Raw genomic sequence first — 17,394 nt, 5'->3', positions numbered from 1 at the left:
ATCTTGATTTTTCCCTCCACCCACCGCCTCACCCCCAACACATAATGGCTCTTGTCGAAGCCCAAGAAGTCTGCTTAATAAACACCCTGTGTTCAACACAATCTATTCTGTTCATGGGGAACCGACCTGATTGCAACACTTCTTTAGTCTTAAATTTTGACATTTTTGTTACTGGTCATGAAGTAATCATACACTACAGACTAAGAATCTGTTTCCATAGCAACCTTTAACATTCTCTTTTTAGTTTTTATTATGAAAAAATCTCAAATGTACATGAAAGAGCAAACTATAATGAGATTCTTCATATCCAGCACCCCAAATTATATACTTTAGAGCAAACCCATCTACACCACTTACCTACCCCCTCTAATTATTTTGAAGTAAAATGCATATATTTTTATCCAGTAATATTTCTTTCAGAGTATATGCTGTATCTCTAAAAGAAAATGGTTTACATCATATTAAAATATCAAGGATTTTCCCAAACAAAAAACAGTCAAAGGTATCAGAACTAAAGAGTTCGTCTACTGAACTAAACTTTGTGCAAGGGGTGGGGGAAGAAACCTTTGGGCCATCAGTGGGGGGTGGGGGCGGGATGAGCACTCTGGAGATGGGTGTGGTGTTAAAATGATATGCATGAAGCTATCATTCTCAGTATTCTAAATCACGCTACACCAGGGGGGCTGGAGCGATAGCACAGCGGGTAGGGCGTTTGCCTTTCACGAGGCCGACCCGGGTTCTAATCCCAGCATCCCATATGGTCCCCTGAGCACCGCCAGGGGTAATTCCTGAGTGAAGAGCCAGGAATAACCCCTGTGCATCGTCGGGTGTGACCCAAAAACCAAAAACCAAAAAAAAAAAAAAAAAAATCACGCTACACCAATAAGAAGGGGGAGTGTTTTCCGAATCATCCTGAATTTTTTCTTTGTTTGTACAAAACAGGATTCAATTAAGGTCCATACACTGCAATATTTCATGTTTCTGAAGTTTCCTTTAAGCTATCAGCTCTTTTTTTTATCTCTTCTTATTCTTACAATGTATTTGTTAAATGGGGCTGGATGTGGTTTAGCGGTAGAGCACATGCCTTGCAAGTGTAAGGTTCTGGTTTGATTACTGGCACTGCAAAAATGGCAAAGTTATTTATAGTCTAGATGTAACTATCTCTTTATTGTTTATCATGTCCTTTTGTGTCTGGCATTTACTGAGATCTAGGAGTTATAGATAAGGGGCTGGAGCAATAGTTCAGCACTTGCCCTGCATATAGCCAACCTGGGGTTGATCCCCAACACCCCCTTATGGTCTCCCAAGCCCACCAGGAGTCATCCCTGAGCACACAGCAAGGAGTAAACCTAAGCACCACCAGGTGTGACAAAAAAAAAAAAAAAACAACAACCAACCAACCAACCAAAAGAAATAGATGTTATGGGGCTAGAGTGATAGCACAGCAGGTAGGGCGTTTGCCTTGCATGAGGCCAACCCAGGTTCAATTCCCAGCATCCCATATGGTCCTCTGAGCACCACCAGGGGTGATTCCTGAGTACAGAGGCAGGAGTAACCCCTGTGCATTGCCAGGTGTGACCCAAAAAGAAAAAAAAAAAAAGAAATAGATGTTATGGGTAAAGATGATTTAGGCTCAAATTTGGGCAAGAATTCTGAGTGTGTTGTGTATTTCTCTAAGAAGATCCATAATGTCTAAGAGCCTCCCTCTGGTGATGGAAGTTACCACTGATGCTCCCTGCTAGTCCATTAGTTCCTCTGAGACCACCCATGATAATGTTTAATCATTCCTTCTGTACCTAATAACTCAGATTTTTGTTTTAGAGCCACATCTGGCCATGATCAGGGCTTATTCCTGGCTCTGCTTTCAGGGATCACTCCTGGCAGAGGTCGGGGCAACACGTGGTGTCAAGGATTGAACCTGGGTTTGCTGTATGTGAGACAAAAGCCTTATTTGCCATACTACCACTTTGGCCGTCAATTAGTTTTTAAAAGGAATATTTCTCCACACCAATTACTAGATCATCCTGAGGAAAGCAGAATAAATGTGTGGCTCTTTTCCTTGTCCACTGAAATCACACCATCACTCCCTAACACATCGCAGGGTTTCCTCTGAACCTTATGCACACACTCAGAGACTTACAGCAGTGGCAGGAAGCCTGTGTCCTTCAGATGCATGTTCTGCTACATAGCATAATCCCCATTTATTCAGCTTGCTCCCATGCAGTGACCCATGGACTAGGAATCATGGATTCAAACACATGTGTATGCAAGAACACACATGAGGACACATGCCTTCTGCCAGGAGGGTGTCACCAGTCAACCTTCACACTGCAGGGACAAAATATCTAGTCTGTCTGTCTGTCTGTCTCTCTCAGGTTGTCATTGGGTTATCTACATCTAGAAGAATGGTGCCACCCACTGACTGCCACCTACCATCTAAACTGGTCCCATCCACACTGTCCTCTCCTGCAAGAGCCTATGTAAATGTGTGTGGTCTTGGAAAAAGAATGGAAGGAAAGTGGGAGAAATCAACACACTATGGCATTATGTTAGGTCTATAGATACAATTTAAAAAATTCCTCTTTAGGGGAGAGAGGAGAGAGAGAGAGAGAGAGAGAGAGAGAGAGAGAGAGAGAGAGAGAGAGAGAGAGAGAGAGAGAGAGAGAGAGAGAGAGAGAGTCTGCCATAAAGGCAGGCTGGGGGTGGGGGTTGGGGATGATGGGAGGGAAGCTGGGGACATGGGTGCTGGGAAACATACACTGGTGGAGGGATGGGTGTTGGAACACTATATAACTGAAACCTAATCATGAACAACTTTGTAAGGGTCTATCTCACAGTGATTCAATAAAAATGTCTTAAAAAATTCCTCTTCGGGGCCAGAGAGATTGTATAGCAGGAAGGGTGCTAGCTTGCAGGGGCCGAATTTCTGCTACCACTAGGAGTAATCCCTGAGCACTGAGCCAGAAGTAAGTTCTGAGCAGCCCTGAGTGTGGATCGAAAGCCCCCCTCCCCAAATTCCTCTTCGTGCTGGGGTTCCCTGCATCCTAGCTCCGGGTGTATAATGTCTCCTCCATCTCTCCTATCTTCCTCATCTCTCCTCTCTCTTTCTCCTCTGTCTCTCCTGATTACTGGCTTCCCTCTTCTTTCTCAGACACTCTCCTCAGAATTTCTATCCTCCCTCAAGAAAACGATTTGACTTTTAAAAATTTCATCTTCGTGTGCTTATACCTTGTTTTCCATAATAAACAAAATTAGATGTGCCTGATACAGCAAAAGAAAAAGGCAAGCACGCAAACAAGAAAATGCTGTGTAAGCGAACGTTATATAAAGGTCTGTGCTGCGCCACCGCATTGAGAAAACAGATCATGTGACCGGGAGCAATCCTCCGGGGCCAGGCTGGGCCTTGAGTCCCCTGTCCTGTCTCCTGCTGTGCAGTAACTGAGAAGTCTCACCCTACACTCTAGGGGACACCACCCTTCTCCCCCAACTCTCCTGCCTCTTCCAGGCTGAGCAGAAACAGGCTCCTTGGAGTGTAAGAAATGATGACTCACTGGCAAATTAAAATAAGATTTCCCCCACCTCCGGCTTCACACCCCTCCCAGCAACATATGTTCCTTGTTCTTTTTTTTTCCAGGGGGAAAGGATTGTGTATGACTCATTACAAAAGAATCTTGCAGGTAGACTTCTGGGGTCTTTTCTTGGTTTCGTGAAACGATTTCTTGAAGAGAACTCAGGACCTTGAGTAACTAGCCCAACCTTACCCAGCCCTCCTCCTCTCATCAGCTCCCCGAGCCCCCACTCTGCTCCTCACTTCTCCCAGGTATCTTTTCCTTCCCAGGGCATCCGCACCCTCCACCCAGCCTCTGCTGCCTCTTGCTGAACTGGTAAGAGCCTGCCAGGGGCCCCTGCCTCCTAGACCGCGCCCGTTGGCTCTTTGGGTACACAGGGATCACCTCTGAAGACACGGCATCAGTCAAAGAAACTCACCAGCTCTCATGGGATTGAGCATTTGCTCAAAGGTAAATTATGGTATTAGGGCTTTTGCTTTTCTTTCTTCTTCTTCTTTTTTTAACAAGCACTTAATGTTCAGGGATACACAATGAAATGGTCTAGATCAAGAGATGTGATATCTGGGATTTAATAAATGTCCTGCATGTGCTAGGCCCTGGGTTCTGTCCCTTGCACACACGGCTCCCTGAGCACCACCGGCTGTGGCACTACCATAACCCCATAACCAACCAACTAAAGCAATGTAATGGGAGGTAAGAGCAAAGGGAATATACATGAAACCGTATCAGCTGTGAGCTATTAGTCATGGAACCTGGGTGATAGGTAAACGAGGATTTGCTATACCAGTCTATCTATCTACTTTTCAAGCTAGAACTAATTCTACATTAAAAAAAAATTTTTTTAAAGTAAATGGGGATTTACAATGTTAGTCTGTCTACTTTTTTTTCAAGTTGGAACTTTACAATAAAATTTTTTAAAATAAGGCCTAGAGAAATAGTACAGAGGTCAAGACACCCGCCTTATGTGCAATCAACACTAATTTAATCCCAGTATCACAGAAGGTCCCCTGAGCACTGCCAGGAAGAATCCTGAGCACAGGGCCAAGAACAGTAACTGAGTGCTGCTAAATGTAGTACCAAAACAGCAACAATAATTTAAGAAATAAAAATTTAAAAATAATGGGGGGCAGAGATAAAAGAACAGGTAAAGCACTCCCGTTGCATGTGGCTGCTTCAACCACAACTCTGGTTCCATCCCCAATACAACATATGATCCCACAAGTACCACCAGGGGGTCATTCCTATAGAACACCCTGGATGTGACCTGGAATCCTCATTATATTAGAATAACAATAGCAATGGGCTGGGAGACGCCTCAAAATGCTGCAATGTATGTTCTGAGCACAGGAGCCCTGGGTTCAGACCTCTACCACCACATGGTCCCCTGAGCACTGCTAGAGTGACTCCCACAAGCACTGCCTGGTGTTTCCCCCAAACAAAACAAAAAAAAAATTTTTTTTTTTTTGCTTTTTGGGTCACACCTGGCAATGCACAGGGGTTACTCCCAGCTTTGCACTCAGGAATTACTCCTGGTGGTGCTCAGTGAACCATATGGGATGCTAGGAATCGAACCCGGGTTGGCCATGTGCAAGGCAAATGCCCTACCCGCTGTGCTATCGTTCCAGCCCCAAGAAAAAAAATTTTTAATTCAAAGAAAATTTCTTGCTTCAAGAATATGTGAAGGGGCTGGAACGATAGCACAGCGGGTAGGGCGTTTGCCTTGCACACAATCGACCCAGGTTCGATTCCCAGCATCCCATATGGTCCCCTGAGCACCGCCAGGAGCAATTCCTGAGTGCATGGCCAGGAGGAACCCCATGCCACCCTACATCTGTAGAGGGAAGCCCTCGGTATCCCTTCCTTCATCAGTCAATAAGCATCTACTGGGTGGCCCCTGTGGGCCAGACCCAAATCACAGCTGATGCCCTCAGACATGGAAGATGAGCAAGCCAGGACCAAAGCCCTTAGTAGAATACTGCTGTGTGCTCTGGCCGGTGTCAGCCTGATGCTCTGGGCAACAACAGAGGAACCTGATCTGGCTGGGAGGACAGAGGGAAAGGAAGGTTCCCAGGGGCAAGTCTCACCTGCACAGAGCAATCATTTCTATTCTACTCCAAGTCTCCAGTATCACCTGAAGAAACGCTTCTCTTCCTTGGAGGTCAACATGAATTCCACCTCCTAGGGTGCTCTCCCTGCCCGCTGATACAGATGTGCTTTCATCAGTATCCTCAGAATCATGCACTTGGTGTCTTTATGTGGACGAATGCCAGAGATTCTGATCAAGGACAGATCAGACCACAGACTGGAGTGATAGTACAGTGGGTAGGGTGCTTGCAAGCAGCTGACCCAGGTTTGATCCCTGGCATCCCACTGGTCCCCTGCATACCACCAGGAGTAATTCCTAAATGCAAAGCTAGGAGTAATCCCTGAGCATTGCCACATTTGGCCCCCTGAAACAACAACAACAAAAATCACCCCCAAAACAAAGTAGGGGGCCAAAGAAAACAGCTCAAAGGGCTGAGCCCATACTTTGCATGCAGGAGCCCTGGCACTCCTCCTTGGCATTACATTGTACCAGGAGCACCAAGTGGGAATAGCTCCTCCATGCACTAGTGTATGTGGCAAACCCCCCAATTTTTTTTAAATAAATAAGAATTTTAAAATAGGGTTATAAAGATAGTATATAAGTATAGGTGCTAGCCTTGCACACAGCCAAGCCCAAGACCCTTGGCACTGTATAAAATCCCCCAAACACTGCCAGGAATGAGTTATCTTATACAGTGCACAGAGAGAAGTAGCTTCTGAGCACCTCCAGATACACACTCTTCCCCAAATTTAAAAATGAAACAACCAGGGCTGTAGAGGTAGCTCCTGGGCTGGAGCACATGCTTGCACATAGGAGACCCAGGTTCTATCTCTGACACTGCGTGTTTCCTGGAGCACCACCAAGAGCAACCCCTGAACACAAAACTGGGAGTAGCCCCCCTAAGCCCACCAGGTATGGTGAAAACCACACACACACACACAAATTCTTTTTTTTTTCCCACACCCCACCCACACACACAAATTCTTATAATAAAACCGACCAAAAATAATTTGGGGGTCAAGCCATATGTATCTGTAGTTGAAATTAAACCCCAGACTGAAGATTTAGAACTTATCTAATTTTTGTTGACACCTAACCAGACATGAACCTAACGTTCTTTGCATATAAGTATCTTTCTGTTTATTGCAGGCCCCTTGTAGACAGAAATCATATTTCACATCATTTACACAGTGGGAAACTGAAAATCCTCAAACCTGCAGAGCTGGAATGAGTCTCTCTCGTCACAAACACTTACTTCTGACTGGCCTCCATCTCCAACAGGGCAGACAGCGCTGAGGTCCCCTTCTTCCCAACAGGAGGGCCAGCTGACTCGAGGGGATGGGTAGCAATGGGCCCGGGCATCTGCAGACCTTTCATGGTTGTCCCCTTCTAAAACACAGAAGCAGAAACAAGGCCACCACCCTGTGTGGGCTCCCTCAGTAGGTCCCCAGTGCATGTGGCCTCATCACTCATGCTGAGGCTCTGGGAACTCAGGTAACAGTGAGAAGTGCAGCCTCGCCATGTTCAGTTTAATTGCCAGAAAGCTGCTTTTCACTCAAACTAAAGGGCCCTGGATACCTCTTGGAATACAAAAAATAATAATAATAATAAATAGATAAATTTTGAAAATTGGCTCTTTGTTTTTTTTTTTTTGGGTTTTTGGGTCACATCTGGCAATGCACAGGGGTCACTCCTGGCTCTGCACTCAGGAATTACTCCTGGCGGTGCTCAGGGGACCATATGGGATGCTGGGATTTGAACCCGGGTCGGCCGCGTGCAAGGCAAATGCCCTACCCGCTATGCTATCACTCCAGCCCCAAAAATTGGCTCTTTGAGGTGATTTCTACATATCATTTCATTTGATTCCTACCACAGTTATAGAATGTAATGTTATACCTAATTTAACAAGGAAGGGGAAAAAAACAAAAAACAAAACGGAACCTCAGAGAAGTAACTTATCCCAAATCCAAATGGAGCTGGAATTCACACTTGCTACCTAACTTTAAAATCAAGTGTCTTTCTCCTCTACAATCTCTCTTGGAAATGTTTCTAATAATGAGTGATAATACAAAGTGGAGGGAAAGAACTACAGTTAGGGAAAGAACACAAAACTTGAAGCTGAAAAAACAAAAATAAAAATATGGCTGATAGGGGCTAAAGAGATAGAGATAGATAGACAGATAGCTGATGTATCTCATGTGCCTACATGAGATACATCAGGTAGGGCATTTGTCTTGCATGCAGCTGACTTGGGTTTGTCCCCAGCACCTCATTTGGTTCCCTGAGCTTTACCAGGAATGATCCCTGAGCACTGAGCTAGGAGTAAGCCTGAGCACCAGGTGTAGCCCTCCCAATCCCCCAAAAATACACACCAGGGATGATGACAGAACACTCCGCAGCAATTAAAAAGCATTAACTACTGGGGCTCACGAGCCCTATGCTGAGTAAAAGAAGCATCCCCAAAGATTACATATTATATGATGCCATTCATCTAATACTTGGAAAAGACACAGTGATGGAGAACCAGTGACTGGCAGAGGTCAAAGGTGAGAGCAGGGTGTGACTACAGAGGGAAGCATGAGGAAGCTTTCTTTGGAGTGATGATACAGATCGTGATTGTGGTGGCATCAATGTAGGGCGTTTGCCTTGCACGCGGCTGGCCCGGGTTCAAATCCCAGCATCCCATATGGTCCCCTGAACCAGGAGTAATTCCTGAGTGCAGAGCCAGGAGTAACCCCTGTGCATCGCCAGGTGTGACCCAAAAAAAACAAAACAAAACAAAAAAAACCCAGACATTGCACAAACCCAAACCCAGGCTGATCTGCCCTTTATTAGCGGGGGATCTCTGGAGTGCTCCTGTGAGTCTCAATATCCTCACTTGATAGCATGTGTTTGAATGATTGCCCAAGGGTCCTAGAAACTGTAGAAATAACATAAGAGGACCAGGAAGGGCTAGGACAATCACTCCAAGGGAGAGAGTGTATGCTCTGCATCCACGAGACGGGTTTGATCCCCGGCACTGAATGAGGATTCTTCTGAGCATCACCAAAACCAAACCCTGAGCACAGACTGGAGAGCAGCCCCTGAGTAACTGGATATGACCCCCAAGCAACCAAACAAGAGGGAGACCAGAGAGATAGTACAGGGGTTAAGGTGCTTGCCTTGCACACGGCTAACCCTAGTGCAATTCCTGACACTACAGATGGGGGGGCTGGAGCGATAGTACAGTGGGTAGGGCATTTGCCTTGCACGAGGCCAACCTGGGTTCGATTCCCAGGATCCCATAGGGTCCCCCGAGCACCGCCAGGAATAATTCCTGAGTGCAGAGCCAGGAGTAACCCCTATACATCGCTGGGTGTGACCCAAAAAAGGAAAAACAAACAAACAAACAACACCACAGATGAGCCTCCAGATCACTGCCAGGAGTGATCCCTGAGCACAGAGCCAGGAGTAAGCCCCAAGCACCACTGCGTATGACCCCAAATTCCAAATAATAGAAGGGTCAGGACTCTGACTCATGGGGTCAAGCACATCTTTTGCATGTGTGAGGCCCTATCACATGTAGCCTCTAAAACACCACCAATTGTCACCCTGGTCGTCCCCATACACCACTATGTAGTTCTGGGAATGGCCACAAATAAAAAATATATAAAGTGATACAAGAGTAAACAAGTATGGCTGCCACCACCCTCTACCCAGTACTCTGGCAGCTGTGCTCACCATGAGATCCCACTTCGGGCATAGACCTGCGCATGCTACAGAACATGACAGTCACTGTTTGGACCCTGTTCCTCCCTCCAGCACTCTGAGCGGGGGCCACCCCATTTCACACTTATGATCAAGGGTGGATGCTGTGGAGCAGGTGGGCCACCCCGGGGAGAGGGTCCTGAGACATTTCCAAGGGTCCCAGAGTCCTTACCCGCATCATGCGATCGGAACGATGGCGCCTGCGGATCCGGTTCAGGCCTTCCACAAAGCGAATGAAGCCATCCAAGAGCTGCCACTCCTCTTCATCAGCCCGGGGCTTGTCCCCATAGATGTCACAGTGTGCCTCACCCTCCGTGATGCGCTTGGTGGCCATGACACAGGCTGGCAGCAGCAGGAAGCGGGTCCTCCAGAACTTCAGAGACTCAATTAAGCTATGGAGGACCAAAGGGAGGGAAAAGGATTTGGTATTGAGACAAAGTAGAAAATAAACGTGTTCCCAATGAACAGACCAACTCAGCCCTCTCCTGGGAGCTGCTGTGAAGTGGTCCACATCCCTGTGAGTCAGTGTTCAGCTGAGGCTTTCATGTTCATTGACAAGTTCCAAAAGCAGACCACAAACACAAAAGTTGCTTTTACTTTCTATTCCAGAGACATCAAAATGTTCCTGTGCACAGGCTAAAAAAGGACGTTTCTCATCACAGTCAGGTATATATAAAAATTTGAAACGAGGGTCTGGAACAGGAGCAGAGCAGGTAGGGTGTTTGCCTTGCACGCGGTCGACCCAGGTTCGATTCCCAGCATCCCATTTGGTCCCCCGAGCACCGCCAGGATTAATTCCTGAGTGTTTGAGCCAGGAGTAACCCCTGTGCATCGCTGGGTGTGACCCAAAAAAGAAAAAAAAATTGAAACAAGGCTAGGGATATGGCTATATAGTAAAGCACATGCCTTTATGAGGCTCTTAGTTCCATCTCTGGCACCTTGAGAAAAAAACTCACCTTTTTCTTTAAAGGAGATACCAGAGGTAGTCAAGGAAATGTTAAGAGCATGATTTGTATCAACGGATTACCCCAGGGTGCATCATCTCGCCAAGGGCCGTTTGCATGTGTGTGCAAGTAAAACACACATAAAAGTTACTACTTTGAAAACCATCTTTTAGTACAACTGACTGGCATTAAGTATTTTTACATTATTGGGCAGACATCACCACTATCCATTGTGTCTCTGATTTTTGACCCAATGGAGACATGCTTTTGCTCTTCCATTTTTTTCTGAAACAGATGTCATTTCCATGAGTAAAAGGAGAGAACTCAGAATCAAGAAACACCCCAGGCGGCGAAAGCATGGTCTCTGACCTGAAGTCCTCGGAGCCAGCAGAGCAAATATACTGATCTAAGTAATTCCACTTGTACTCCTCCAGCCGTTCGTGAGAGAATTCCACCCAGCAAGAGACAAACTCTGAGTCAGAGTGGGAGGGGCAGAGGCTGTAGGTGTAGTGGATCTGGGCAGATTCATAAGGGTACCTGAAAAATAAAGAGCACATGCCCAGAAATCCTAAGAATTACCTTCCACTTCTTCTGTACCTTTACTCTCTCAATATGTAGAGCGCCCTTCTGGCATTCCACCCTTGAAAGTAGTAACCAATTCTTCCCAGATAATGTTAACTGAGATTGCTGAGATCTTAATCATTCTTTGTTCCTCTAGACTCACATCCTACATGTTTAACTGAATGTCACACATCAGGTTAAACATTAAGCTGAGCCAAATCCTTTTTAAAAGCAGGTGAGCTGTATCTTAGAAATAAAACATTACTGGGGCTGGAGGGATAGTACAGTGAGTAAGGCGCTTGCCTTATTCGTGGCCGACCCAGGTTCAATCACCGGCACCTCATATGGTCCCCTGAGCACTGCCAGGAATAATCCCTGAGCACTGCTGGGTGTGGCCCAAAGACAAAAGCAAAAGAAAAGATAACATTAATTGTCAGAGAATAAAAACAACCTTTCAACCTCTTTGTTTTGAATTACTGTGTTCTGGGGCTGAAGCAATAGAACAGGCAGTAAGGCACTTGCCTTGCACACAGCTGACCTGGGTTCAATTCCTAGCACCACATATGATCCCCTGAGTACCATCAACATTGATCCCTGCACAGAGCCAGGTGTGGCCCCAAACAGAAAAGCCGGAACTGTGTCCTATCCATAATTCAGTCTCCGGACAGCATGTGCATGTTACAAATATAACTTACTCAGTGGGGTCAACTCAAGCAAGAGCTGAAACCCTTAATTATCCAAGGACTCACTTGGGAAGATAGCGTGTGACTGTGATCATCTTATCCTTCAGTGTCACCTTGTGGAAAGTTCTGCCCATACTCAGCCAATACTGGTCTTCTTCCTCGGGGCGGTTACGGGACACGAGACCTGAAAGGGGGGGGTGGTGGGGGGAGAAAAAGCAAAATCATTTCCTCCATCTGGCTGGGGGGCGGGGGCTCTTCTTTAATAGGCCACTGCTTTTCTTCCAGACAGACTCAGAAAAGGAGAACCAAAAGAGGCAGCACTCAGTGTGAAAGGGAAGTTTAAGGGAAACAAGTTATTCTTGTTTTTTAAATAGTCCTCAGGATGGTGAGTGTTTTCTGAGAGCAGCTAGCAGCAGGTCAGGGCCCGGGGACACTGGGCCCTGGGTATCACAAGAAAGCCTCAGCCCCTGACAAGGAATGTTCTGGAGTAGATGTTAGTAGGCTGAAGACTAGTGGGATGCTAATGGAACTCCATTCTCCCAAGCCCAAGCTGCCCCCTGGCATTCCAGGTCCCCCTGGTGGCAACCTACCTAGCTTTCATGCCTCAGCTTCCCCTGATGCACACTCTGCTGTACCATGTTCCAGTCTCAAACTACCGTTTACTTTATTTGCTGCAACTCCCTTCACCAGTTACTGCAGTTGCTGCCTTCTCTCCCCTTAGGATTCCACCTTCCATGTCCTATGGCTCAATTAAGGTCACCGTTGAGTGCCGCTTCTGCCAGAAAGCAAGAGGAGTCCAGCAGGAGTCTGAATTCATCCTGCACAGTTCGTGGCGTTGCTTAGGGCTCCCCCCGGCTCTGGCTCAGGGCCCAGTGCTCGGGCAGCTCCTGGGGTGTGTGTCTCACACACTTACAAATTAAAAGCTCAGGAGGGCAGGGCCCAAAGCATGTTCATCTTTCACTTCCAGAAGCTCCTGACGAAGTTCCATGCCCATAGCAGGTATTCAAACAAAATGAGCTGAACTGACTTGAAAATTGGCGGGGGGGGGAGGACAAGGAGGAAGGAAGAAAATAATCCGTTTTCAAGCGTGCCACAGTGACCAGCCAAGCCGCACTACCCATAATCAGACACAGTTCTGTGGCTGGACTGTGAGAGTGTTACACGGCAGAAGCATCAGTGAGGGATCGGGAGGAGAAGAGAGGTGGTAGGAGCCGAGGATCACTCTGTGAGATGGAAATTCCCCAGATGATTCAGAGGGAGCAGCAGACAGGCTGCACGTAAGAACCCGGGCAGGGCAGGAGAGATCATATAGGGGTTTAGGCACTTTCCTCGTGTGCAGCTGACCCCATTTTAATCTAGGCACCCCATATGGTCCCCTGAGCCCTCTTAGGAATGATCCGTGAGCACAGAACCAGGAGTATACCCTGAGCACAGTCAGGTGTGTCCCAAATACCAAATTAAAAAAAAACAAAACAAAACACCAAGGCCAGGTTTTAATACAAAGGACACAAAGCTAAAATCTAGCTCTTTTTTTTTTTTTGCTTTTTGGGTCACACCCAGCAATGCACAGGGGTTCCTCCTGGCCTGGCTTTGCACTTAGGAGTTACTCCTGGAGGTGCTCGGGGAACCATATGGGATGCTGGTGATCGAACCCGGGTCAGCCGCGTGCAAGTCAAACGCCCTACCCACTGTACTATTGTTCCAGCCCCTCTGCTTTTTTTTTTTTTAATTTTTTAAATTAAATCAGGATCATTAAAAAAATTAAAAAGAAGAGGGGCTGGAGCGATAGTACAGTGGGTAGGGCTCAGGATCATTATGGGGTACTGTGGTTGGAATCCAGGTCTGCTGCATGTCATCAGCTCCTTCCCCTGTGTCATCTCTGCCTCCCTTGTATTCAGGTACTGATTAGCGTTGGGTAAGAATACAGGATAGGGGCCGGAGCGATAGCACTGCGGGTTGGGCGTTTGCCTTGCACGCAGCAGACCCGGGTTCGATTCCCAGCATCCCATATGGCCCCACAAGCACTGCCAGGAGCAATTCCTGAGTGCAAAGCCAGGAGTAACCCCTGAGCATTGCTGGGTGTGACCCAAAAAAAGCAAAAAAAAAAGAATACAGGATAAATATTTTTGGAAGTCTCATCTTAGGAAAATGGCCCTGGCAAGTTTCTTTTTTGTTGCTGTTTGTTTGTTGTTTGCTTTTTGGGTCACATCCGGCGATGCTCAGGGGTTACTCCTGGCTCTGCACTCAGGAATTACCCTTGCGGTGTTGGGGGACCATATGGGATGCTGGGAATCGAACCCGGGTCTGCTGCGTGCAAGGCAAATGCCCAACCTGCTGTGCTATGGCTCCAGCTCCCTGGCAAGGTTCTTTAATGGAGTGAAATGAAGGGTTTGTTTTTTAAATTTTTAAACTTTTTTTCCCCCGTATTTTTGGGTCACACCCAGAAATACTCATAGGTTAATTCTGGTGGTGCTCTGGGACCTGTTAAACCTGGTACGAGACGAGTGTCCTACCTGCAGTCCGATCTCTTTGGCCCCTACTGGAAACAGTTTAATTGAACTTTACTGTGCGTAGAAAGATGTTTGGACGGATGAAAGAGGCCCCTTGAATCAAATGTCTGACAGTGTTGGGAATAGGGGTCAGCTCCCCAAGCTCCCCACATCCCAGCAGGCCATTCCACTAACCTGTGATTACTCACAAGGTTGGTCGCGTTCCTGGACCCCACTGGTCAGTTCAATAATATCAGACCAAAAACTAAGTATTATATTTGGAATTAGTGAAGTTCCATCAATCTAGTAGTCACCAGAATGATAAAAAGGATTCAGATCTGTTTAAAGACCAAAAAAGGTTTCCAGTATGGTTTGCTGCCTATTAGCCTCCCTTCTTAGGGTTGGAATATCCTCTAGGCTTTTATATTTACATACATGTACATAAATACAAAATTATGTCCCTCTCAGAGAGCCCGAAATCTACTGAGAGTATCGCACGGCAGACCCTGGCAAGCTCCTCATGGCGTATTCAATATGCCAAAAGCAGTAACATCAAGTCTTACATTGCTTGTTGCTGGTGATGTTACTGGTGCCTGCTCAAGCAAATCAATAAACAACGGGATGACAATGCTACAGTGCTACTAATTTTTTAAAAAAAAATTTCCAACTTACAAACTTTTGTGATTACATTTCAATCATACAACGACCAAGTATCCATCCCTCTGCCAGTGCCCATTCTCTACCACCAATGTTCCCAGTATCCCTCCTGCCACCCCCCACACACACACACACTCCTATCCCTCCCCTTGCCTCTGTGGCAAGCACATTCCCTTTTACACTCTCTCACCTTTCGGGTGTTACAGTTTGCAATACAGTCATCATGTTCGGTCCATAGTCTACTTTCAGCAAGCATCTCCCATCCCAAGCGAATCCTCCAAGCATCATTTACTTGGTGGTCCCTTCTCTATCCCAGCTGCCTTTTCCCCAGCATGTGAGGCCAGCTTCCAAGCCATGGAGCGATCCTCCTGGCCCTTATCTCTACTATCCTTGGGTGTTAGCCTCCCATAATGTTACTTTATATTCCACAAATGAGTGCAGTCATTCTATATCTGTCCCTCTCTTCCTGACTCACTTCATTTAAAAATCTAGCTCTTCTATTTGCCCAGGACCCCAAGGTTAAATGCCAGCTCTTTCATTTGCCAGCTGGATTGTTCTGGGGACCAAATCTCTGGGTCTCACTTCCTGTAGCAAGAGGGCTTGCGCCCACCCCAGTATTCCTTCATTCATGCAGCAACGTCACAAGATAATGTTCCCGAGCCTCTAGCCTGGCCCCCTGAGAACCCATGCTAAAGGAGGTTAGCACAATTAGTTATTTCTTTTTTTCATCCTGCACAAGATTTCACAATTAGTCTAATGTCCGTGTTCCCCAAGAGACTGCAAACACTGAGGACAGGACTGCTTGTACTTCTGGAACAAGGTCCCACTCACACCGGGTACTCAATCAATCTGAGTAGCACAGGCTGTTATGATGGTTATTCTCCCAGGGATTGTAATAACAAAGGTACCATTCCCGTTACCATAGAAACAAAAGAGAACACATTTTCCAAAGGAAAACAGCACCGAGGAAGGACACAATCAAGTGAGCAGCCTCTGATCAATCAGCATGATCTGAGGCTCACTAAAACAAAGCGCTGGATGGTGGCCTGTAAAGGACATGGCTCAGTCATTCCAGAGAAGAGCAAGTGGACAGTATGGTGGGGCCAGTGACACCAAAGTTGAATTCTTTCCACCACTCTTGGGAAAAAACAAAACAAAACATTCCACTCTATCGTGAGGACTGGGCTTCCTGACATCCTGGCCCCGCATCTGGGGCGCTCCCTCTGCCCCACCGTACCAGCCTCTTCCTCACAGACAAGAAACTGTGACTCTGGGGCCAGAGCATTTAGGGCATTTGCCTTGCACGCGGCTGACCCGGTTCGATCTCCGGCATCCCATATGGTCCTCCCAACACCGCCAGGAGTAATACCTGAGTGCAGAGCCAAGAGTAACCCCTCAGCATCGCTGGGTGTGACCCAAAAAGAAAAAAAAAAGTGTGACTCCTCCTGTCTCAGGGTCTTTGCACACACCCACCACCTTCCTAGCACGTTCCTCCCGTCTACTGGCAATCTGCTGCCCCTAATAACTCCCAAACATGCCTCAGGTTTCAGCTTAAATATCACCCCTTCAAGAAAGACATCCCTGACCCTCCAGACCAGGTCAGACTCCACATTAACTATTCCCACATTTCTTCACTATTCTCTTACCTTCCTTATAATAGGCAATTATATCCCACAGTTTGACTACTGATATTTGCCCTTCCATCCTGGGTGATATATAAATCTTTTGGAATGGGAGCTTTAAAAACAATTAAAATTTGTATCTTTCTATACACCAGTGTTTTCCATAGTGAAGGATAGGAAGATCAGTCTTTTTGCAACGGTGTATCTCACAGTGATTTGATTTAAAAAAAAGAAGAAAGAAAGAAAGAAAAAAAGAAAGATCAATCTGAAATTTTCCTGGCATTCAGAGAGGTTAATATTCAATAGAGTCTAGAATATGAATAGAAGTAGCATATAATAAATGTCACAAGGTACTTTCAGAGAAAATCCATTGTGAGTTCAGAGCTTTATCCTAAGCAATGGGGTCTGGGCAGGGCGACCACTGACCTCCTTCTAAGAGATCCACGCTTCTCCTCCTGGTCAGAGGAGTTTTAATGGGGCCAAAGATGATCTGAGGTTTGAGCTTAGTGGTTAGACGGGGATCTTTTTAGCTACAGGAGGAAGCCGACTAATGGCTGCTCATTGATTTTTTTGGGGGGACGTGATTGATACTCTCTCACTCCAGACACCTGACTAATTATAGAAGCGCTCTCCAGAACCTGGCTCTAACTCAACTGGCGTCACCAGGTCTTTGTCATTTATTATCCTCTGCCACTCACAGATGACCCATTCTTGTTTCAAGTCTCTCAGCCTTGGTAACAAATAAGAGAACAATGAGTTCCGAATAGGAGGAATGGAACAAGCACACACTTCAGAGTGAGGTTCCATCTGAGAATCTGCTGTGCTCCAAGCTCTGTTCCAGAAATAAATATAGGTCTTGGGTCTAGAATATTCACGACAGGGGGCTGGAGCAATAGCACAGTGGGTAGGGCGTTTGCCTTGCACGCGGCCAACTCGGGTTCGATTCCCAGCATCCCCTGAGCAGTGCCAGGAGTAATTCCTAAGTGTATGAACCAGGAGTAACCCCTGTGCAATGCCGAGCGTGACCCAAAAAGCA

At 46.5% G+C, this 17,394-nt stretch overlaps 1 protein-coding gene across 4 annotated transcripts in view; it reads right to left on the bottom strand.

Moving 5' to 3' along the window:
• Nucleotides 1–17,394, bottom strand: part of DEPDC5 (DEP domain containing 5, GATOR1 subcomplex subunit) — a 142,303-nt gene that overhangs the window by 50,444 nt on the left and 74,465 nt on the right. For all 4 annotated transcript variants that reach the window (XM_055146986.1, XM_055146988.1, XM_055146987.1 and 1 more), the window contains exons 28-31: nt 11,657–11,774; nt 10,716–10,883; nt 9,575–9,794; nt 6,911–7,044 (exon numbers count right to left, since the gene is read on the bottom strand). In XM_055146986.1, coding sequence (XP_055002961.1) covers nt 6,911–7,044; nt 9,575–9,794; nt 10,716–10,883; nt 11,657–11,774 — 640 coding nt within the window. The remainder of the gene's footprint in view (nt 1–6,910; nt 7,045–9,574; nt 9,795–10,715; nt 10,884–11,656; nt 11,775–17,394) is intronic.

This window comes from Sorex araneus, chromosome 9 (assembly GCF_027595985.1).
Source record: "Sorex araneus isolate mSorAra2 chromosome 9, mSorAra2.pri, whole genome shotgun sequence".
In the NCBI taxonomy this organism is placed as follows: domain Eukaryota; kingdom Metazoa; phylum Chordata; class Mammalia; order Eulipotyphla; family Soricidae; genus Sorex; species Sorex araneus.
This window is presented reverse-complemented; position numbering and strand designations above follow the sequence as displayed.